This window comes from Vigna angularis, chromosome 1, assembly GCF_016808095.1.
Source record: "Vigna angularis cultivar LongXiaoDou No.4 chromosome 1, ASM1680809v1, whole genome shotgun sequence".
Lineage (NCBI taxonomy): Eukaryota > Viridiplantae > Streptophyta > Magnoliopsida > Fabales > Fabaceae > Vigna > Vigna angularis.
Genome location: NC_068970.1, coordinates 59,947,878 through 59,971,465, shown reverse-complemented (window position 1 = coordinate 59,971,465; position 23,588 = coordinate 59,947,878). Strand labels below are relative to the sequence as shown.

The following is a 23,588-nucleotide window of genomic DNA, read 5'->3' as shown; positions in this document are numbered from 1 at the left end:
TTTACCACAAAGATAATTATATTTATAAGTGAAAGTAAATCCTTTCTTCCTAAGTTGGAAACATTTTCTAATTTATATCTCAATTTCTACATCTTTCTATTCTTTACTTTTGTTTTTTATTTCAAAAATTAAAGTTTTTCTTTTTCCTTTTAATTTTTAATTAATTAACTACACTTTTTGTTGAACTTTTTCTTTAATTAATCGAACGAAACCAGGGATAACATAATTACTCATTACTCATTTTATATTATCATTGAATAAGCTTCACCCATTCCCTCTATTTATATATAAAAACATTGCGTGGCATCATGTCTTATACGAGCTTGGTCTTATCCATATGTTACTCTTAAAACACTCTCTGAATATTTTTACTAACTACTTGCTTATAGCTTCAATAGTTCAAACTTTAAATTAAAAAGTATAAACACTCTGGAAAAAGGTTTCTTTTTGGAGAAAATTTGTTTCACATAAAGAATTGAATAGGAAAAGAAAACAATGGTGTTGGGTTAAAAAAAGAGATTAAGGGCTTGGTTTGAAAATTGGTGTTTCAATAAGCACACGACTCTAATTCTTTTGTTGCTGAAAATTGTCTTTTCAATACGTACACGACTCTAATTTATTTGAAAACGATAACAATAAAAATTTTCAGTATTTTTTATGCAGATTGAAGAATTTGAAAAAACGCGAAAGATTAAAATTTTATAATCAATAATAACTGAGGGACTAAACAGTTTCAAGCATCATAATAAAATTAAAAAATCAGACATCGTCGTAATGGATTATAAAAGTATTTTACTGGGTCCACGGATTTGGTATTTTTGCTTCAAGTTGCTGTTGAGATTGGGTTGAATTTGGAGGTACGATGACATGTAAAGTTTGGATGTGTGTCATTGTTGTTTTGATTTAGTATTTAATTCCTGTATACCAGTAATCATCATTCAACTCACTCAGTTATCGCAGGTGGTCGTGATCCCTCGCAGCAAATTGTTACAGAAATTCACAAAATGGCCTTAGCCATGGTTCGTAGGAATGTCATCACCCACTACTCCAAGTTTGCATCTTCTTGGTCTGTGTTGTCTCGCCATTCCTCAATCCACAACCCTTCCTTGGCGTCTGTTTCTCCGTTTCATAGCCAATCTGTTGGTGGTGGTGGTGGTGGAGGATTGCCATCTTACATGCGTGGAGCTGTGTATTGGGAAACTAATAAGCCTCTGTCAATCGAGGAGTTTCACATGCCTCGCCCCAAGGCCGGTGAAGTTCTCATCAAAACCAAGGGTAAGGGTACCCTTCAATTCTTGTCAATTCTTGTGCATGCATAACGTTAATGGGAACGAGGGTCTCCCCCAAAATTCAATTTTTCAGTATTATCTAATGCCATAATGTGTCTTTTTAACTCCATCCCGTTCAATTTTGTTATACATTGATACGATTAGAGATGTCGAGTGAGAAATGAAAGGGGGTGAAAAAAATTGAAGGCTGCCTGTAGAGTATACAACATTTTAGATAACCACCACTAACAGTGATTGTTTCCAAAGTAAAAGAAAAACACTGTGGAGGAATCCTAGCCTAGAGTCCAAACGAGAGAATGAGTTGGGATTAGGGAATGGTTTGCTTATTGTCGGATATAATTGTCTTTTGGTGTGGTTATTGATGTAGCCTGTGGAGTATGCCACTCTGATCTGCATGTTATAAAGGGTGAAATTCCGTTTTCCAGTCCTTGTGTTCTGGGGCATGAGATTACCGGTGAGGTTGTTGAACACGGACCACACTCTGACAGCAAGACAATTGAAAGGTGAAAGATATTGGAAATGTGAAACCCTTTTTGCTGCTACATATTTGTGTCACTATTTGAAAATATTGTTATTGTAGAATCTAGATAATGAGCAGAAGGAATGACAATTTTGCATGTCCTTGTTTCAGGCTTCCAGTAGGGTCCCGAGTTGTTGGGTCCTTCATCATGCCTTGTGGCAACTGCTCCTACTGTTCAAAGGTAATATTGCATAGTACTCAGTCTATATTATATCACATGAATCCTTGTTCACCTCTTGATGTTGTCACCAAATGTTATGCAGGGCCACGATGATCTATGTGAAGCTTTCTTTGCCTATAACCGGGCAAAAGGAACCCTCTATGATGGTGAAACTAGACTATTTCTTCGAAACAGTGGTTAGTATCATTTAGCTATTATTTCAAGCCTGGCTATGCAAATAGATCATTTCCCCCCTGCTGTACGACCCAGCAACTGCAGTAGTGATTATGATATTATCAAAAAGTCTAGCAATTTGACTTTCTTTGTCATATTTTCTTTATCATCCAACACAAGCAGCATCACTATGACACCTGTTATTACTTGATAGTATTCACATACTACTAATCCTGAAGCTTGTCAACTTCCTTTTTCATGGAATAAGGGCAAGCTCTCAATATTTTTTGTTTGCACAAGCTTGATTATAATGAATTATAACTTCCTACTGAGGGTGTGTGCCCATAATGCCCATTTTTTTCTCAACTATGGTATTCTATCTTCAGCTTGTACAAATATATATGTTCTTAAAGTGTGTTTATCCCTAATTATAGAATCATTCAAGATTGGAATACTGAAAGAGTTTGCAATTTATAATAGGAAAACCAGTATACATGTACAGTATGGGAGGGCTTGCTGAATACTGTGTTGTGCCAGCAAATGGAGTGGCTGTACTACCAGAATCATTGCCATATCCACAGTCTGCAATTCTAGGATGTGCTGTTTTTACTGCTTATGGTGCTATGGCTCACGCAGCTCAAGTGCGTCCTGGTGATTCTGTTGCTGTCATTGGAACTGGGGGTGTTGGTTCTAGGTAAATAATCAATTTTCAAAATATTTTTACGCTGTTAAATCTTCATCTTGCTGTGCCTATTGCACGTTGTATTTGTCTTCAAATTATCTAGGTCAACAAGAAAAGGCAGATTATTCTTGTTTGTGGTACTTTATATTTTACCTCTGCTAAATATGGTCAAGCCTAAGAGTTTGGAGCTTGTAATAGCCATTTTATTCACAATTGATTATTTCTATGTGGCCTAAGTTACGCTTGAATTGTTGAAAACTAGTTCTGAACAATATACATTTAAGAGTCTAATATTATTCAAAACATTATATGTGCCAGCCACTAGGCTATTGAGAACCTGAGATTTAAGAAGATTTGTATAAATTATAAACAGCTCTTGTCACTAGATCAGTTGATACTCATTTACAGAATTGTAGGTTTCCTATGTTGGCCATGTATGAAAGCAACTGGCTCTAATCAAATTGTTTTCCCGTTTAACTTTACCACTCATTCCAGTTGTTTGCAGATAGCTAGAGCCTTTGGTGCTTCGGAAATAATTGCTGTGGATGTTCAGGATGAAAAGCTACAGAAAGCAAAGACATTTGGTGCTACTCACACTGTAAATTCAGCAAAGGAAGATCCCATTGAAAAGATAAATGTATATGCATTTGTCTTTTGCCATGCTGTTTACATTTTCCTTAATTGTATCTACCTTGAATCACAAAATTTGTTTTATAAAATCTATAGCCCTTTAAGTAACTGCTGCTTCAATAAAATTTAAAAAGAAAATAAGCTCATAGATTTCGTGCTTATATTATATTAACCTTGACATACCTAATGGCTTGTGTAGTCTGCCAAATCACGTATTCACACCCACACACACGTTCTATCTATTGGCTCGTGACATGTTATCTGCTCAAACCATCATGATGATGGCATCATTTGATCACTTGAAGACACCCTTTTTTAATTTTTTGTAATATTTTCACACAGGAAATTACTGGTGGAAAGGGTGTTGATGTAGCTGTGGAAGCCTTAGGGAAACCACAAACATTTGCTCAGTGCACACTAAGTGTGAAGGATGGTGGAAAAGCCGTAATGATTGGACTGGCACAAGCTGGTTCTTTAGGAGAGGTGGATATAAATCGGCTTGTTCGCAGAAAGGTATGTTCTCTGTATGTATATACTTTACTGTTTATGTAACCAGTACTCCCTCATAAACCACTCACTGCCTCTATATAGAATGAATTTAAATGCTTCATTATGATTATATCATGTTAATATTTGTTCTGACAGCGATGAGGAGGATGCAGTGAATCAATGAAGTTAACCAAACAAACCCTTTTGTTTTCTGCAATGTTGATGATTGTATTCTCTTTTCATCTAAACATATTAAATTTGTGTTTGAGCAGATACAAGTTATTGGCTCGTATGGAGGCAGGGCGAGGCAAGATCTTCCAAAACTAATTAGATTGGCAGAAACAGGTATCTTCAATCTTGACCATGCTGTTTCTAGAACATACACCTTTGAGGATTCAGCCAAAGCATTCCAAGATCTTAATGAAGGAAAAATCATTGGTCGAGCTGTGATCGAGATAATGTAAGTCTATGTTCTCAGCAGTGCTTTTCTGCAGCATCAGCTCTGCTTCTCACAGTCCAGAAGGGTATATGTGGTTTGGAGTTGCGAGGTGTTGGTGCCCTGAGAACACAAATGGAGAAATGTCTTTTTATGTGTCATTGCAGGGACATGTTCAAATAAAACTATTTTTCCTTTTTGTCCATTGCTTTGCTTCGTAAACCAAGGTGAAAGAATAACGGTCTCTGAATGCTCATCATGTCCCTGTCATAAAAAATGTGTTGAAGGTATGTAAAAGTAACGAAAATGAATTTAATAAATTTAACTACTTTTTGAAAATTATTTATTTCCATGAAACAATATTTTTCTCATCTGTCTTAAGAGAATAGAGTGTGTTAAGTTTTGGAATAGGAATTAGGAGAATTGTTTTTTATCAAAGTGAAACCTAAACTTATAAAATGTATTCATGTTAGGTTATTACTAGTTAAGATTGATTTAATATGGAGTTTGATTATACTCTGAGTGATAAAATATAATTTTTAATTTGTGGTCATACTAAGTTTTAAAAGCAAACTTCTACTTAGGATAAAAATATCTAAATAAGTTCATTTCACTGGAAAATCAATTTTAACAAAACTATTTTTGCAGGATTAATTCCACTCAAAATGAAATGTTAGCAAAAATCAATTTTAACAAATCTATTTTGCAGAGTTAATTCCATTCAAAATGAAATGTAAGCATAGTTGAAGTTCAATTTTTTGGAAAAGAAACTTGGTTACCTTTGACTTATATCTCGGTCGAGTCAGATTATTTTAAACCGAAACCTTTAAGATATTGGTAGACCATATATAAGGACAAACATTTTTTTTTATGAAAAATCATATTGATATTTAAAATTAGATTTTGTCAAAATCCATTAAATTATTTTTTAGAATAGAAATAGAAACAAATAAATATTAAAGAATTTCTTTTTCAAATTGTTAAAAATTGAAGAAAAGTATCATTGAAGTAGAAAACAAAACACAAGAAATGAATGATGAAAATTAAAACAAAAATATAATATACAAACACCAATGATAAAAAAGTAATTATAATGGTCTCAAAGTTCATGCAATGTGCATGAGTCCCCCTGTAGAATGCTAAAAAAACCCTTCCCAAATAGAAATATTAATAATAAATACCTCTAACTAAAAAAATTAATAGTACACAAACCAATACAAAAAACAAGTCACATCCTTTAAAAATAACAATAATATATAAAAGAAAGACTACTAAAATAGAATATTTAATGTGAAAGAGGAAAATATACATTTAATTATTTTATGGTGAAAGAGGAAAATATACATTTAATTAGATGTCAACTTAACCTATGACTCATGAGCAGTCCTAACTTACTCTTAAAAAAGTTTCCTTTTAGGAAGTCCTTCAAGTGGGAAAAAAAAAACCACAACCCCTCTTAAGTAGATTAAAGTCAAAATTAAGGTGAGTTTAGCCTCAGTTCCATTACAAAACTTTTATCTTTCATTAATTTTTCCTCTATAATGTCTCTAATATATTATTTCTCTTGCATTCCTTGCCCCACCTGCAAGATGCTCTCGCAAATTATTTTATTTATTTAATAAATACATTTTCACTTACTTGTTTTCTGCTTCTTTATTTTTAGATTCTAATTATTAGTCTTTGTTTTTTTCAAAAATGTATATTTAGTTTTTCATCCACGTAAAAAAAATATTGATAAATGTTAAACTTAATATAAAAATCATTAATATCATGTATTAGGTAAGTTTAGTTTTCTCTCAATTCAATTTTATGATGATAAAACATGTTAATAAATTTTAAATTTAATTATAAAAATTATTGAAATTACAGTATATTACGTCCCAATAAAACATTAATTACAGCATATTTCGTTCCAAACTAATATATATACAATATAAATGAAGCAGTTAAGAGCACCGGCCATCCATTATTTTATATACTTTTTCTTTTCCATTAGGTAATGCATATAATGATTTTTGGTGATACAATAAACACTTTCTTTTTATAAATTCTGGTCCATTTTCATTTGCCCAAGGTGCATCTCACGTTTCTCTTTCTGCACCTCCAATAAATCTAATAAAAAATAAACTGACTAAAAATTTCTAATAAACTAACTAAATAGAAATAAATCATATTTTGAAAAAAGTATAAATTAATTCAAAATTAAAATGTTATTGATAAAGCCTGAAATATTATCATGTTTGATAATAAAAACCTATTATCAAACAAATAAAAATGGAGTACTATACAAAATTAAAGGTGTCACTATTTTCAAAATAAAAATTGAAAGAAATAACATTTTATATTTTCAAAACAAATAAAAAATATTTAAATTTATTATTTAAAAACCAACCTCTTAAATAAAAATAATTAACCAAAAAAATTAAAGTACTATACAAATTAAAGGTTAGGGCCAAGACATTTGTCCCTAGTTAATGATATACCCGTCCGGGTAATAGCAGCATCAGCTCAAACTGATAATCAGTCAAAATGGAGACAGATTTGGTGACAGATCCGGAATGCTTGTGATGCCCTGCCTGTTCTGAAATAATTTCCTAGCTACCATATGTTATCAACAAAACAGAGTAAAAAAATCTCTTATACCTGTTTCAGCTACTATTGAAGAATATAATAAGTAATGTACAAAATTTCTGAAACAAGCATACATACATGCTTGTCCATCACCAAAAAATGGAGCGGAAAACTACTTAGTCTCTACTACTGTCAACGCAATGGATCAAACTCGCTCCTTTTAAAGTTCCAAGTTTTACTGTATTTGCTCCTAGCACAGCCTATTCTTCTTTCCACTTGTTAATATATCTGAGGAAAGCATTGGCAGGATTCTGTCTAGGTGGAGCTCTAACACGAGTAGACCTACGAAGTACAGATTCATCTATAATCCTGTGCATCAAATCCTTTGACCTTTTCTGGAGTTCTGAGCTGTAAAAATACAAATAAAAGGAATGAATCACAAAAGTCAAGAAACGAATTACAGAATAAAATCCAAGAGTAATTAAGATAACACGGAGGCAGCTTTCAATCTTCTTAACCATTCCTATATAATTCAAATGTTTATTAGATAAACTACAACAAACTTCAACTATTAAAGTAAATTTAAATCCGAAAAAAGATAGGGAATCACACGCTTTTTGGTAAAAACTAAATAATAAACTACACTTATCTTCGTTTCCTCAACTCTCCTCACTACCACATCTCTTAATTTTGCATGGTTATCTTTCACATTCAACTATTTAGTTAAATATAGTGTGTTTATTCACACCATTTAGATCGTAAACATGATTGACGGAAATCATGTTATCTATTCTATCACGGTCACTAATATAACCACTTTCGAAATAAATTAGAGTATACCACATTTCACTTGAATTGCAGCTGACAACTCCATAATATATTGATTGGCCAAACTTGGAGATCATTCTACATAAAAACAGTATCAATCTAAAACCACACATGCAACAGCAAATTTCTGATTTTCTCCTGCATTTATTTTTATCAGCTAACAGTACAAGTGACCTTAGAAGTATAAGTGCATATTGGACAAGTCTAAAAACCAAGGCTTCTGTTGTGAAGTATGTATCAAGATATAACTAACCGTGCAAATAGAAAACAAAGGAAAAAGCTATCCAGGTATTCCTACGTTGAAAATAGAAAACAAGAGAAAAAACAAATCTAACTCACCATATTTTAGTATAATATTTTTGTAGTTGCTTTTGCAGTGCCCTTTCCCGCTCACCCTTGCAATTTAGTGAACTCATCAATGCATCGAGCTATTCAAGCAATCAAGCCAACAGAAAAAGAGAATTAGAAAAGAAAAATGTGCACAAAATAAAATAACAAAGAGAATAAAGAAGACTATCATCATCTAGTACCTCTTCCTTACTGCTGTAGTATCCCCATTCCTTGGAGTCAGAGCTTTCAACAAATATCCTCCCATCTCGACGGAACCACCAATACCTATTGTAATCTCTGTCTTTACCTAAAGGACTTCTACGAACAAATCGTTTCTCCATCTCCTTTTCGAAATATTCTTTCTGTGCAATAGGCAATGTCAATAAAACATCAATTTAAAGAATAGATAACAATCTAAACAGGGAGACAGGCAGCACCCTCTGTTCTTCACTATTCTTCTCTGACAGATCCTCCTTATCAGCTTTCGACTGTTTTGGTGATTCCTTTCTGGACAATTCTTTTCCATTTTTAGTTGGTTCTTTCAGCTCTGAATTTAGCCTCTTATGCGTCTTTTTTGAAACAGAATTTAAAGGCTTGATCTCACTACAAAGTAGGTTTGAAAGGAAATAAAGTGAAATGGATAGTGAAATGGATAACCACCAAATTGAAGATGTTTTATAAATATAAATTGGCAAGCACAAACAGCACACAAGACAAAATCTAACCTTCTATCCAATTGTCTGTTTTGCCCAGTTGGTGCTACCTCTACAAGACTTTTCTCATCCATGTCTCCATTTTTAGTTGGTTCTTTCAGCTCTGAATTTAGCTTCTTATGCGTCTTTTTTGAAACAGAATTTAAAGGCTTGATCTCACTACAAAGTAGGTTTGAAAGGAAATAAAGTGAAATGGATAACCACCAAATTGAAGATGTTTTATAAATATAAATTGGCAAGCAGAAACAGCACACAAGAAAAAATCTAACCTTCTATCCAATTGTCTGTTTTGCCCAGTTGGTTCTACCTCTATAAGACTTTTCTCATCCATGTCTCCATTTTGTATACCATGATTATCATTCGTTGGGACTTTAGCACCACTCAGAAGCCCATCCACAAATCCATTGCTTCTGGACTCAGCTTTCAACCGCTCCTTTTCTTCTCTTCTCCTCCTACCCTTTTCCAATGCTTCTTCCCTTCTAGAGGCCCCAAGTGCCTGCCGCTGTTCAATAATCTCATCTAACTTTTCCCTGAAAATTGCAGTTTCAAGGGCTTGGTTGACCAATTTGGATAAGATTTCTAATTTAGCACTGACATCTACAAGGCCATAATGTCCCCGTTTTATAGTTGCTTCATGGTGCCGCAGTTCAGGAATATTGATCACCTCTAGGAAATAGCATAAATATTCTGTCCAATTATTCATTGTAATCTGAAAAAAAAAAGTGAATGAGATATTGTCACATTAAAAACAATGATGAGAAAAGCATTACCCTCACCAAAGATACCAGACATAGGAAGAAGAAATACTTAACAGGGCAAAGGCATCTCACAAAATATGAACAATTATCTATTACTGATACTAATACTAGAAAAAGATAAATGCAAGTCAGATGTATAACCTTAGACTTTAACTTTCGGTTCTTCACAGCCGAAGAGTATTCATCATCATCTTTGATGAGAAATCGAAAAAGTGCTGCATGAGATTCCACAAGGAGAACCACATTGCTATCCTTATGACAGATTGCATTTTCAAAATCTTCTAGAGAGTAAGGCCACAGGTGCAACAGTCGACCAAAGGAATTAAGCAAATCCCAAACCATTAAGAGATCCCCAACACAACTCATTGGAATGTTGAAGTCTTTTGATGGAGAAGGACGATCAGTGAAAACAGGATCATCCGGACCAGGTTTCACCAATAGATCATCAATTGGGTATTTGATAGCTTCATTCTTCTGTTGAGCATTTTCTGGAAAAAATTGCAGCTTCAAAAATCCTTTTCGATAAAATTAAATTACAAGGGAAAAGAGGGTTTCAAGGTTTTTTTTGTTAAAGAGATATTATGTATGATGATACCTATACCAAGTACAGGGGAAAACATATCACAGCATTGTAGTTTCTAAACAACAAGAAAAGATGCATCTGCAGTCTCCACACCACCCAATTTCAACAAAATAGAAACAAAGAGGAGCTTGGGGAAATTTGAATTCCAAAACTTCATGCCTTATAGAAGTACTGTATTATGAAACAAATGACTTAAACAACTCTACCTTTCTCTTGGCAAGAATCATCAACTTGTGCCCCATCCAACTTCTTCCTTTTACTGTTATCAGTGTCTTCCAGTGATTCCTAGAATTGATACAGATAATAATGCAATGCAATTCATTAACAAAATAACAAACCAATCATAAAAGCCATATATTAGAATATTAAACCCATATTCTTCTCATTTATCAATTATAATACTTCTATAGAAAAAGTGAAGCAGAAGCAGAAACTTCCATGTTTCCCTTATTCAGCAGTCTACCTCATTTTTCCTTTTCTTGGAGCAAATTAGAAGTCCATCTCTGTAAAAAACCCTCCCTCTTAATTCTTCAGGAATATCAGTTGATATTCCATAACTTTTTGCTAGTTCATCATGTAAAACCCATGGGGCATTCTGGCATGTAGATTCCCGAATGAAAGACTTCAAAATATTTCTACTAAAAAGCGGCTTCTTATGCACCAAATCTTCTGCACAGAGTTCAGCTTGTTCACTTATATTTTTGTTTTTGTCAAGCCAAGCTACCTCATAACAGAATGTGTCAACTCCTTTCTGAATTACTTTTAATATTCTGCATGGATGTACTTCATCACCCTTTTTCCCATGTAGTTCAGCACCGACAAACAAACGTTTCTGCAATTTTTCACCAATAGAATCAGCAAGATCCTTCAAAGGGAGCGTGCCTACAAAACAAAAGGATCACTAATCAGTTCAGCAAAAGTGAAAAGTATTGCAACATTTTTCGGATGAAATGCAATGTATAATCAAACTTGAATCAACAACATTTTAGGCAGCAACTCTTTACATGCATGGCTTGTGTAGTTGAGTTTTTAAATTCTTAGAAACGTGTCTTTTACTATTTTACACTACTGTTCACAGAACACAAATTCAAGGAGTCTTCAACTCCAGACAAGTTGTTTTACTGCTTTACACTTCGATTTGATTGCAGTAAGTACTGCAAACATTATAACTTGAATAGTCAAAAGTCTAATATATACCTCAGATACAAGGAGAATAAAACAAAATATCCATTCTCACATCGCCAAGGACTTATCTAGAAAAAAACTAAAGTTCTTATATTCATCCATAAGATAAACCTAGACCACGCTTTAATTTGCTGTACAGCATTCTGTGATCAAAAGTTAGGACCTTCTACAACGCACAAATGAAGAACTATGTAAACAAAGATATATCAAAACTGAAACTCCAATTGACTCTACGTCAATAAAAAGACAACATGTAAGCATTATAGAGATTAATCTTATGGGTACACATGAATAGGCTTAAAGTCTTAACAAAGAAGTGCACGTGTTAAACCAGCCCCATAGTTATTCACTAATGCAATAAAATATTAACTTGTTTGTGAAAGCCAACTCATTTAATCTAGCTCACAAAGGTTAGCAAGCACACGACTCAGGGTATCATGTTTGAGGCATCAAATACTGAAACATAAGTTGGTATTTGATATGATACCATTCTGAATAAATATGGGAATCTTAGTATCATCCCCTTCATTAGACAATAGAAAACTACACAGCCAGACGAAATAGGAAACCATTTATACACTGTATGTTAACCCTCTACATTAACCTCCAAAGCCTTCATACAAAATCAGCAGATACAGGAGGTCTCAGAAGTGCATACAACATCAGAGTTTTTCATGCAGAACAAAAAAATATATACGGCAATACGTAAAGTAAAAAAGGTATGCATCATCATGCCAACAAATATTTCTCCATAACAGAACTCGGAGAGTAGTTCTTACTGTATTGAATAATCCCTAAAGCAGTAGTCATTAATTCCTTAGGAAACTGTTGAACTTTCTCAGTAGCATGTTGTTCAGACACTATGGCCTCTTCATAAGTCAAGCCAGTTTTTCCAGTGACTTTACACATCCAAACCCTCTGACGGTATTGATTCAATCGCTTCAAATAATCACTGTCATATGTTAAGGAATCATTATCCTCTCATTGCCGGGACCAGGATGGAATGACAGACATTATTGATTAAATATGCAACAACTAGCCTAAGATGCTAAAAAAAGGACAACTCAATCAACATTTTTTAACCACTTTCAAGTTAAAGCCAACAAAGTAATGATGTCAAAAGTAAAACAAGAGCAATTGAAGATCATATAGGATACGGATAATCTCGAAAGATTTCTTTTGTAAATCGAATTTGGTAAACAAGCTCGTCTGGCTTCAATTCCTCAGGGGGCTCAGCCAAGGCAAAAGGCTTTCTCCTTAGAAGAGGCATTGGGTAAGAACCTCAGTTCTTCTCAAAGACCCGCACCTTCCACTGAGATTTTTACAGAACAGAAATCAGTCAATGGTATGATATTAGCAGTTCAATTGATTGGAGGCAAAAAAATAAAAGAATCTCGACAGTTAATGAACAAGCAATGAGAAATAGCAATACAGAAGCCACTGGAAATGCATATATTCCGACAGTCTGAAATACATTTATTCTAAGAATCTGAACTCTGAATCACGTACACGAAAATCATTCATCTGTGAATTTTTATCAAGAAATGCAAGGAGAGGGTAAAATGCCTTAATTGCTTTTTATTTGGTCTCCTTGATCAATCACGAGCAGCTTAAAAACTGAAGAAATAAAACACGAAAGCTCAGTCTAACCCAAAACTAGAAGATACTCTTCCCTCACCGAAACACACCCTCGACTGCATCACAATCTCGTGATTCAAGCTCACTCGTCCCAACATCTATTCTCAAAAGCAGGAACCCTAAGCAAATTCCAAAGACCAAAATCTATAACAACAACAAAATCAATCCACAAAAATCTGTACGACAAAAAAGAAAAATAGTATCACCAAAACCAAGCCTATAACCAATGCAACAAGAAAGAAACCAACACAAAACCCCAATACTTCCGTTCGAAAACCCAAAAGCAAGAACGGCAGAAGAAGACAATCGCACAAATTCATACTTTCCAATAAATGCACGCAGCTTAAGGCCCTACATTGAAAACCAAAGCGCAAAGCATTGCAGAGTCCCAAACCCCAACAGAAGAAAACCCTAAAATGGGTCCCCAATAGGGATCTCAAAAGGCGTAAACTCCAGTGTACCAAAAAACACGCAAACGCCACACCAAAACGCGGCACCGAATATCCAAAACGCAAAGCGCAAAAGAAACATAAACGACACAACGCATTCAGAAGAAACTCCGAAACCGAAACGAATGAACAATTTAGAATCGGCGAAAACCCCCAGTTCCCGCCACAACCCGATATTAGGTAATTACAGTTGAAAATAAATTAATTAAATATAAGAAGGAAAGAAAGTTGCAGAGTGGAAGAGAGAAAGTGGGAATGGAATAGAAGAGAGGGAATGAGAGAGTGAAGAGAGAAGATCTTACAGTGAAGAAGTTGGTGAATGTTTGAAGGGAGAGCGGAGACACTTGTGTTTGCGATGTTGTGTCTTCGTTTTTGTATATTCCGAATTGCGAGCGAAGAAGTTTCTCACCTTTTCTTTTTTTTCTTGCCTCCGCTCCTTGTGTGTGGGAAAAACACACTATTCTTATTTTTATTTTTATTTTATTTTATTATTTGCTTTTTAATAATATTTTCATGCCAAATTTCCAATTGCGACTCCTTCCACTTTAATATTCTGGCCCTACTCTGCAACACGTGTTTATTCTCGCTTCATCTTGCAATTCAAATTTTCGGAGTTTTCAACCAAACACTTTTTTTTTTATACTATTTTTACTTTTCACAGTCATAAATAACCAAATGCAATACCTGTGTTAATAAATGCAATAATAATCAAAATTGAAAAATATAATTTCAATATTGCACTAATAAATAAATGCAATAGAAGAAATGAAAAATTATTACTGTTATGGGACTCTCCCATATATTAATACATGTTAAAAAAACTAAGTTTGCTTGTTCATTTTAAGTTAAGAATATTTTTTATGCGACTTGATATAATCCAGACAAGGTTGTTACATTGTGTTTGAATTACAAACTTATCATTAAGGGTATAAATTCATTTCAAATTTAGGGAAGCCATTTTAAGAAACCTTCCATGAAATATATAGAAATGCAAACATACTAAATTGGATGGGAAGATTATAGAAATGCAAACATACTAAATTGTAGAAATAAACAGTTGAAGTAACTTGATCAAAATTAGGGAGAACAATAGAAAAAAAATATGCTTAATTATTATAATTAATAAACTTTGCAATTTTTTTTACAATGATCTATGTGGTTTTTGAAAGTGTTTCTTCTCTAGAAAAATTAAGTAGAAATAAACAACTGAGGTAACTTGATTAAGTTTTGGGAGAAGAATAGGGAAAAATATGTTTAGTTATTATAATTTAATGAACATTGCAATTTTTATTTTACAATGATCAACGTGGTTTTAAAGTGTTTCATGTATTAATAAATAAAAAGATATTAAAAAATAATTTTTATTTCACACATTTATTCTATTTATTATTAAAATGCAATTTAATTTGTATGTATATAAATTAAGTTTGCATTAGTAACTTACAAAGATATACTTGAAATAAAGATGCAATTGATTGCTTCGGTGTCGGAAAAAAGTTTGTTCGAATTCAACGTATTTCCGTCATTAAATATTATTACAAACACAGCAACTCCTCAGTTTTTATTATAATATCTTTCGGCACATGCCAATGTTCGAAAAATAAGTACTTTTACAAATGATATTAAAAAATTCTTATTGTAACTAATATTATGAATTCAATACATGCCATGGATAATTACACACGTTTTTTTGAAAAAAGAAAAAATACATGACATTCTTTTTTTTTTCGTAATTCTATGAAATAATCATATCTTTTAAAACAATTTCGACATGCTATGTTTTATAATTACTTGTTATAAATTTACACCAAAGGATGTTTTTATATTCAACTCAGTCAAATAAATTGGAAATATCTTCACGTATAATATTGAAGTACACCTTTACATTCTAAATCATACATGGTTAATTAGAAATACTCTTACATGTGTATAACCTTGTTTCACCTAAATAAAGTATTAACTATTAAATAAAGTATAAATTGAATCAAAGTTTCACCTAATAATACTAGATTTCAAAACCTTTTTTATAATACTTAGTCTTTTTAAGTTCTCGTTGAATCATCAATAGAACATCTTCCAAACAAGTCTCACATCTATAATTTTGTACCATTGTATATTAATATAATCTTACACTAATGCACTAATGGAATGCTTTTACACACTATAAAAAAAACCAATGATGTTGTGTTTTTTTATTCAATACATTTGTCTAATTCTCGCATCGGTTATGTAATACTTAGTTAAAAACTTTTAGTCCTTGTACTAGCAGGGACCGGACGCCGTACGGAAGGACATCCAAGTCATTGGATTGTCAAATGGATCGGCCGCTCATTTCAGCGTACAAGACCCAAGGACCGGACGCCGTACGGAAGAACATCTGTGCCAGCGAATTACCCACTGACCGGCCGCCCACTATAACAGACCCAGGAGAGTACACTTCTATCCACTTATAGGGCGACCGCCCTTATGCCCCGTGACCATACTCTGGTGAAAGGCTATGTAAGGCAGGGCGGACGCCCGCACGCCCATACCAGAACTCACCCGGAGCCGGCCACCCGACCGTCCGGATAGGCCGACCATGTAATTAATCATCCTAGTTTAAGGTAAGTAGGGTTTAAAAGCTATTTGGGCTAAATTGGGCCGTGATTAACGTTTCACTAATCCCAAGCCCATAGCGAAAACTATAAATACAGATCCAGGGTGAGTGGTAGATAGGTTGCATTTACTGCACATTTATTACTGTCTGAGAAAAACGCTTTAGCTCTCAACTGACTTTGGCATCGGAGAATCTTTTGTAGGTCTCCCACCGGCGGACTGAGGAGTGAGCATAGAGGATCCGACGTACGGACGACGAGAAGAGAGTAACGTGGAAACGTGGGACCAGCACTGCCCCCCACACCCGAAACAGTCCTATAAAATAATTTTGGTATTTTAGTTAAATGGAGACATGTGACTAATATATTATACATTTATAACTAGGATTAGTTCAAAACTTTTTAATGTATTTTTTAATGCATCACTTAATTACTTAAATATAATCATTGTTAAGTTGCTCATTTTTTACATGAAATGTTTAGTTGTGCTTAAAATATTAGTCAATAAATGTTTTTTTTTCTAAATTTAAATGCTATAATCTTATCTAATCTAGTTAGATAAGATTGAGATGAAAGGAATTGATGTATAAAAAAAAATTAAGTTTACTAGCTTTCTTTACCTCTCTATCAATGAAATAAAAAAGAATTTATTTTTCCTTCGTTCGATAAAAAGTTGTAGATTTTAAATCCAAAACAAATGATGTTGAGACCTCTCGATTTAAAATAAATAATAAAAGGTATAAAATAGTTTCTTCCTTAATCGTGATAATTAAGTATTGTTACAAAAATTGTTTATTCTCCATAACAAAAAAATGTTACAGTTATAAGAATAATAATAAAAGATAAAAATTACAAAGATAATATAGAAATATAAAGATAATAATTATTTATCTATTATTTTATGATACAAAGATATTAATTACATATATGATCAATTTTTTTATTAACTTTAAACTAAATATACGACAGATTTATGTCTAATTTTTTGACCCATAAATTTTAGATCAATTTTTAGATATTTAATATCCATCTTTGAGTATAGAATCCAAATGATCAAGACATACAAGTTCCCAAAAAATTAAAATCTCTTAAGCACGTTCCTTTGATTTCAGATCTTACTAGAAAAAAATATTTATCTTTAATAATTAATTTATGCAGAATGAGTTCCTGGGTAAGTGTATCTTATGTATAATAGACCTAAAAGTCTAGAATCATACTCTAAAAACTAGTATGCAATAATTGGTAAATATTTATAATTTGCAGACGATTTTTATCAAAAAGGGATTCAAATGACTTTGAGGAATAAATAGTAAAAAAACAAATTTTCTGTGAGAGTTAAGTAACTACCAAATTCATGTTTACTCTTTCACTAACTCTTATTCTCCTATTATGAATATTGAATTTTTCCTATAATTGTTCTCAACGAATCATATAAAAATAAACACAGAAACATTAAGATAAGACAATAAGAGAATCATAAATCCTTTAATTTCAACATCCCCAAAGTCCATTGATTAATCATCTGTTTGGTTATGGAAAATGAACAGACGGATAAACAACTTAGGAGTGAAAAAGTTATAAAATGCATTAAGTTTAGTATAATAATATAATAAATTAAGATAATAATAATAAAAAATAGGATTGATATGAGAAGTTATATATAATATGACTGAAAATGTTAATAATTCTTCATTTTCATATTTCTATACAATCGTGCGAAGGCATCACGACCCCACTGAATTAAAATGATAACGTCGATTGACTTAATTTTCTTTGTACTTAACTTATTCTTTTTCTTAAATGATTTTAAAACCCTTGTTTATTAGATTTACATTATTTGCCAAACAAGGTAATAGTTGATTTTATGGATCAAATAATACAAGATTTTGATTAATTTAGTAACAAAATGACACTATTTTAAACATCAGAAAATAAAACTTATTAATAAATGCCTTTAGTTAGAAACTTTATTTTGTTAAGGATGTATATTTTTTATATAATCAAGATAAATTATGGAAAATCATTAGCATAGTACTTTATCTAAAATGATTGATTATTAACAATCATAATTAAACACTCGAAGAAGGTGTGGATCCTTTTACAAACATTAATATTAATTGTTGATATTATTAATTATTAATTTTAACATTTGCTATACATATAAGGAAGAAGAAATACTTAAAAAGTTAAAAAAAAATATAGATTTCATAAGATATAGAAAAAATTGTACCACTTTCAATCTTACATCGATGGATGTGAGACTTCTTGCTGTAACATTTTTACTATATTCTTCAAATTATGTAAATCATATTACGTATGAGGCTTAAACTTCGGGAACACTACTAATACATTTTTGTATTCAGAAGGGTTAAAAGTTGGGGAATGTCATATGTTATGGACAAAGCACACACATTAATTACAACTTACTGTTGGAAGTCTCACATCCCCACATCGGCTAGAGATAAGACCAAATTATAATATATAAGTGGGGTGCAAACCTCACCTTACAAGCCGGGGTTTTGTGGGATTGAGTTAGGCTTAAACCTACTTTCTAATATCATATTAAAGCTAGGTTAGAGTTTATTCTAGCAAGTTCTAAGTGGACATTTTTGTTTCCACTCGTTGACGAACCGCTATCGAACCATCCAAACCAAGATGTCTATACCTCGAGGCCAAATTGTAATATATAAGTGGGGTGCAAACCACACCTTACAAGTCGGTTTTGTAGACTTGAGTTAAGCTTAAACATATTTTCTAATACTTACCATTCAAAAACTTGAAGATTATTGAACATAATTCTTCATACCATTATAACAGCACCAAATAATGTTGATTTTTACATGACACTTGTTATAGGACCAACGTTGTACATAATGTTTAAGTATTTCCATAGACTATGTCTCTTTCTTTCTAAACAAGTATAGTAATAGTAATACACTCAAAATCCAGTTCAATTTAACCTCCAATATTTTGTAATGTTTTAACCTAAGTTGTTTTCCTTACTTTTGGAATAAGTTCATTTGGACACATTTAAAACACTAAACCAACTTAATTTATCTTAGGAGACTTTTTTTCCTCCATCTCTAATTTTTTTTTTCTACGTCTCCAAATTTTGATTACAGTAAAACAACCTTAAAATCTAATTTCTTTCTCTTATATTTACTTTCTTACAACACTCATCTCTCTTCCAAAACAGCGACCCACAACACAATACACACTCTGATTTCTATCCCACTTGTCACCCTCTCCCCCTTCCTGCACTCCTACAACAAACACTTTTTTCCTCTTTTACTTCACTCACTTCTTTCCCTCTCCCGTGCACCTTGCCTGCTCTAACCTTTTTTTTTTCATTTTCTTTTCATGGCAAGCTCAACAACCAAGTAAGTATTTTTTATTGTTTATTTAGGCTATTATTTTGAGAAATTTATGTAACATTTGAACTGAATGTCGAAGTCCATAGCTGATTTGGGAAAGAAAATCGAATGTGGACTTTAAGTACCAGATTTAGAAATTTTGTTAAGCAAATAATTGTTTGTAATTCGATTAAGTGATGTATTAAATGTCAAAATTCGATGGAGTGTTTTGGATTTGGAGAAGGTAACAAATTTCGAGATATGGAGGAAGTTGGATTTCAAAATTCGATTAAATAGTATATTGAATTTCAAAATCATATATATATATATATATATATATATATATATATATATATATATATATATATATATAATTTTTAATTTTTTTAATGGCTTATGATTTTGTTATATTTTTATTTTATTTATTTTGTGTGTTCTTGTTTTATTTATTTATTTTAAGTTTAATTATTTGTTGGGTATATTGTTTTTAATGTTTGTTTGATTTTGTTTATTATAAAAATGACAAGTGAAATTATTTTGTCGTTTACATAAGAATGCAAAGACAAATAAGAAAGTTAATCCTGTTAACGTGACTTCAACGGTCTCTAATAAGAATCGATATTTGTTGGTTTTGTAGATGTTATTCATTAAAAAAACCTTATTAAATGCATTCAGATAAGTCCAAAAGAGGTCATTGATCACATCATATTGGTTTACACATATACTCTAATAGATGTATTTATTATATTCTAATCTCATCATCAATTGTAATTCAGTTCTCAAACCTCTAAATGTTTGCAAGTGTATATTGCATTATATACTTGTTTGATTGTTGTCACATTACACACATTAATTTTGTTGAGAATGAGGAAAATGTTTGCAAATTTCACTTGACTCTTAGTAATATTAACAAGTAATTATTGTTAAGTGAATTTTAACCTCATAGCAAAAGGGTTACCAACTAAAGTCAGTGACAAATCATGATTATGATATCCACACATTACCTTGAATACCCACCCCACTCCATTAGAAATTGGTTTGCCTTTATTGCATTTTCTTATGTTGGAGATATATTAGGTTGAACATCAAATTTATATTTCTTGTAATTTCCTCCCATTTCTCATCCTAACAACATATACATCTTTCTCTCATGTTCACCGTTAGCTTTATTTGATCTTATAATGATAACAACAAAACAAAGATCAAAAGCAATCCCTTGAACACACTAAATTAACTCATCATGTAACATCCCATTTTAGAATGTCACGAGTCAATAATTGTTTTTTCTAAGCAGATAACTTAAAAGAACATTCATATAATTCTTAAACTAAGCAATTAAATAATAGTCCATTAAAATCCAAATAAAAAGACTTTTATTACAAACTTGTAACTTCTAAGTCAACTTCAAAAAACAAATAAATCAAATTAACCGAAAATGTTCGAAAGTAAAACAAAAGAAATCTTTTCCAGTTTCTCCCCAATTTCTTCCTGCTATAATCATCAACTGGAACATCTGTATTAACGTCTGCTCCCGTATAACAACACGACTCCCGTATAACAACATGAATTATACGATCATTGCATTTACAGACACAAACAATAAGGGTAAGCTATCATATTCAACATCTGATAAAAAAGCAACATATCAATTGTTAGTCAACAAAGTAATGTTGTTAACATGCACATTCAATCAAGTATATCATAACTAAATAAATTCAAGAAGACACATGTTGTCCTTTTGTACTCTATCATTGCGATTCTATAAAACTTAAAAAGGTAATCTTTCATCTTAAATATGAAGACTCTAACCACCTATAACATGAGATCAACATAGAATACTTTATTTGCTCAATAATAATAATAATTAGAGATAAAAAAAAATCATAAAACAAAACAAGCAAATAAATTTAAAAAAACAGTAAGAAAAAACAAGCAAAATAAATATAAAATAAAAATAAAAACAATATCGGATTTTGAATTTCGAGAGAATACTTAATTGAATTTTAAAGTAAACAAAACAAGCAAAATAAATATAAAATAAAAATAAAAACAATATCAGATTTTAAAATTCGAAAAAATACTTAATCGAATTTTAAATAAACAAAGCAAGCAAAATAAATATAAAATAAAAATAAAAATAATATCGAATTTTTAGAAGAATACTTAATAGAATCTTAAAATTTGAGAGTATTTTTAACTAAATTTCAAATTTCGTTTTGTTCTTAATGCGAATCTCCTAATCTGATGAGTTTTTAAATTAGATTTTGAAATTTGATGTGTTCCTGAATCTAATGATCAAATTACTTAAACGGATTTTGAAATCCAATTCTTCTCTAAACCAAATTTTGAAATATGATGATTATTGAAACTTTTCATGGAATGACTTTCAAAATTTGATAAAAAATATCAAATTCGACGTTCAAAAAATAAACAAATAAGTGGAGAAGAATGAAGTGAGTGTGTGTCTCTCTGTTTCAAATGGAGATGAAGGAAGAAAATCACAAAAGCGTAATTGAAAGAAGAAGAAAAGAATTGATGAAGAGAAAAAAACATAGTTGGAAGGGGTTACAAAAGTAACTTATGGGTGTCAAAATTAGTAAATATAACATATTTCTCAGTAAATACGTTTGGTGAATAGTAATTATTATTTATCCAAATAATTTAATATTACAGATATATATATATATATATATATATTATAGTTATATATATTCTAAAGGACATATTTGGCATTGAGATGCAGGAAGAAAAATTAAAGGTGCAGGAAGAAAACCTGTGGAGAACCGAAACAAAACAAGACAAAAGAAATAAAATGAAAAATTGCACGAAAACACACATGCCGAGCCCAATTAGGTAACATTGCAGAAGAAGAAGGTTGTTGCTTCCTGCACCGCTATAATCATTAACTACACCAAAATAAATGGAAAAGATTCAAACATCCTTCACCAATGCACCAAACATGCTAAATAAACAATACCTCACTATTTTGTCTAAAAAATACAACTAAGCACACACGTTTTTAACATAACAACAACGAATAAACTATTGAATAAAGAACTGTGAGACTTTAGATGAAAAATGAAAAACGTAAATACTATATGCAGAATAATATGGTTTTGTTTTATAACCATCGACTGAAATCTTGTTTGCTTTGGGGTTTTATTGGGTGGAAATATAGGGTAGTGAGTGAGGTTGTAGGAGAGCATTGTTGACTTGTTTCAAGAAACTCGATCATGGTTATGCCCGTGACCCACTTGCATTTTATTAACCGGTCTAGTTCACAAAAACCAAAATTACCTAACCAAGACTTTTGTGACCATAAACATCTCCTCGTAGCATTAATATTACTAATTTTTAAATGTAAATAACACAAGTTTTTTCTTGATACCAGAAGGACTTTAAATGGTACAGACATTTGGCACTTTAAGACTTTCGTAAATTTGTAAAATGGATAAGGTAAAAAGTAAAAGAAAGTATATTAGTAGAATGATAGCGTCCTGTTCCAAGTCACGAACTTTGAAGGTGTTGGGTGAGAAGAGGTTAAATGGTCCCAGAAATACCAATCTTTAAAGTTCTGCAATACCCATGTTTGGTTAGTGGTGTATAAACACATGTGGGCATAAAATAGCAAGTATAAAGAAGAAAAGTCCCAAAAGAAGGAGGAGCAGAAATGATGGTTATTTATTTTAAAAACGAATGAATCGGAATGATACTTGTGGAATTTGGTTGGTTGATGATTTGGATTCTTGTCTTTAAGGGCAGCGTGTGGCCCAGAAATCATTGACGCAAAATATGGAGCTACGATCTGATATGATGAATCGTGAATCATCTTGTTTTGTTTTTGTTTTTTTGGCCGACAATTGTCAACAGATCAAAGTGACACACTTTTCTTAATGCCTCATGTGAAATCGACCTACCGAATCAGCGTCACACACTACTTCTCTACCCGTGTCTCTCCAATTGCATTTTCTTAGGATAATTAAAATTTGTCGTCACAGGTTAGTTACAAGTCCCACACCACTAAATTAACCTCAAATTCTTGTAATAACTTTCTAGTTTTGCACAGGGCTGAGGTCACTCGCCAAAATCTTCCATGTCAACAACATTGTGTCTTACTTCAAGGTTCTATATAAGGTTCAACATGTTTGGATGACAGAGAGAATATTATTATCAAAATATTATATTTTTGTTCAATTTCAAGAAAAA

At 31.9% G+C, this 23,588-nt stretch overlaps 2 protein-coding genes across 5 annotated transcripts; one reads left to right on the top strand and one right to left on the bottom strand.

Annotated features, from left to right (window-relative positions):
- The first annotated feature begins 715 nt into the window (after window positions 1-715).
- LOC108331103 (uncharacterized) lies at window positions 716-4,722 on the top strand. 2 transcript variants are annotated; one of them, XM_017565840.2, is made up of 9 exons: window positions 716-857; window positions 961-1,275; window positions 1,657-1,792; window positions 1,921-1,990; window positions 2,073-2,166; window positions 2,624-2,837; window positions 3,321-3,462; window positions 3,798-3,968; window positions 4,217-4,722. In XM_017565840.2, exons 2-9 carry the CDS (start codon window positions 1,005-1,007, stop codon window positions 4,406-4,408), a joined length of 1,290 nt encoding a protein of 429 aa, XP_017421329.1. In that variant the 5' UTR covers window positions 716-857; window positions 961-1,004; the 3' UTR covers window positions 4,409-4,722. The 2 variants fall into 2 exon arrangements, with proteins under 2 accessions (XP_017421329.1, XP_017421252.1); XM_017565763.2 differs by having other exon boundaries at window positions 740-857; window positions 952-1,275.
- Window positions 4,723-7,005: 2,283 nt separating this feature from the next.
- LOC108323886 (uncharacterized) lies at window positions 7,006-13,881 on the bottom strand. Of its 3 annotated transcripts, none has more exons than XM_017556696.1 (12): window positions 13,738-13,881; window positions 12,506-12,660; window positions 12,128-12,300; window positions 10,627-11,045; window positions 10,370-10,448; window positions 9,722-10,068; window positions 9,092-9,531; window positions 8,835-8,981; window positions 8,547-8,712; window positions 8,310-8,471; window positions 8,119-8,207; window positions 7,006-7,359 (listed from the first exon to the last, which is right to left on the bottom strand). In XM_017556696.1, the coding sequence occupies exons 2-12, from the start codon at window positions 12,616-12,618 to the stop codon at window positions 7,212-7,214; spliced, it is 2,283 nt and encodes a 760-aa protein (XP_017412185.1). In that variant the 5' UTR covers window positions 12,619-12,660; window positions 13,738-13,881; the 3' UTR covers window positions 7,006-7,211. The 3 variants fall into 3 exon arrangements, with proteins under 3 accessions (XP_017412185.1, XP_017412187.1, XP_052727467.1); XM_017556698.2 differs by lacking the exon at window positions 13,738-13,881 and adding an exon at window positions 13,309-13,683; XM_052871507.1 differs by lacking the exon at window positions 13,738-13,881 and adding an exon at window positions 13,342-13,683.
- Window positions 13,882-23,588: the final 9,707 nt, after the last annotated feature.

What these genes read in the sequence shown, in the direction of transcription:
- LOC108323886 (XM_017556696.1), bottom strand. Translation starts at nt 12,618, where the DNA reads ATGCCTCTTCTAAGGAGAAAGCCTTTTGCCTTGGCTGAGCCCCCTGAG. An exon ending in GAAATCTTTCGAGATTATCC is followed by an intron (nt 12,301 to 12,505) that starts GTATCCTATATG and finishes AACATATGACAG; the next exon opens with TGATTATTTGAAGCGATTGA. An exon ending in AAATATTATACTAAAATATG is followed by an intron (nt 7,360 to 8,118) that starts GTGAGTTAGATT and finishes GTATTTTTACAG; the next exon opens with CTCAGAACTCCAGAAAAGGT.
- LOC108331103 (XM_017565840.2), top strand. Translation starts at nt 1,005, where the DNA reads ATGGCCTTAGCCATGGTTCGTAGGAATGTCATCACCCACTACTCCAAG. An exon ending in AGTTCTCATCAAAACCAAGG is followed by an intron (nt 1,276 to 1,656) that starts GTAAGGGTACCC and finishes TTATTGATGTAG; the next exon opens with CCTGTGGAGTATGCCACTCT. An exon ending in ACTGGGGGTGTTGGTTCTAG is followed by an intron (nt 2,838 to 3,320) that starts GTAAATAATCAA and finishes CACTCATTCCAG; the next exon opens with TTGTTTGCAGATAGCTAGAG.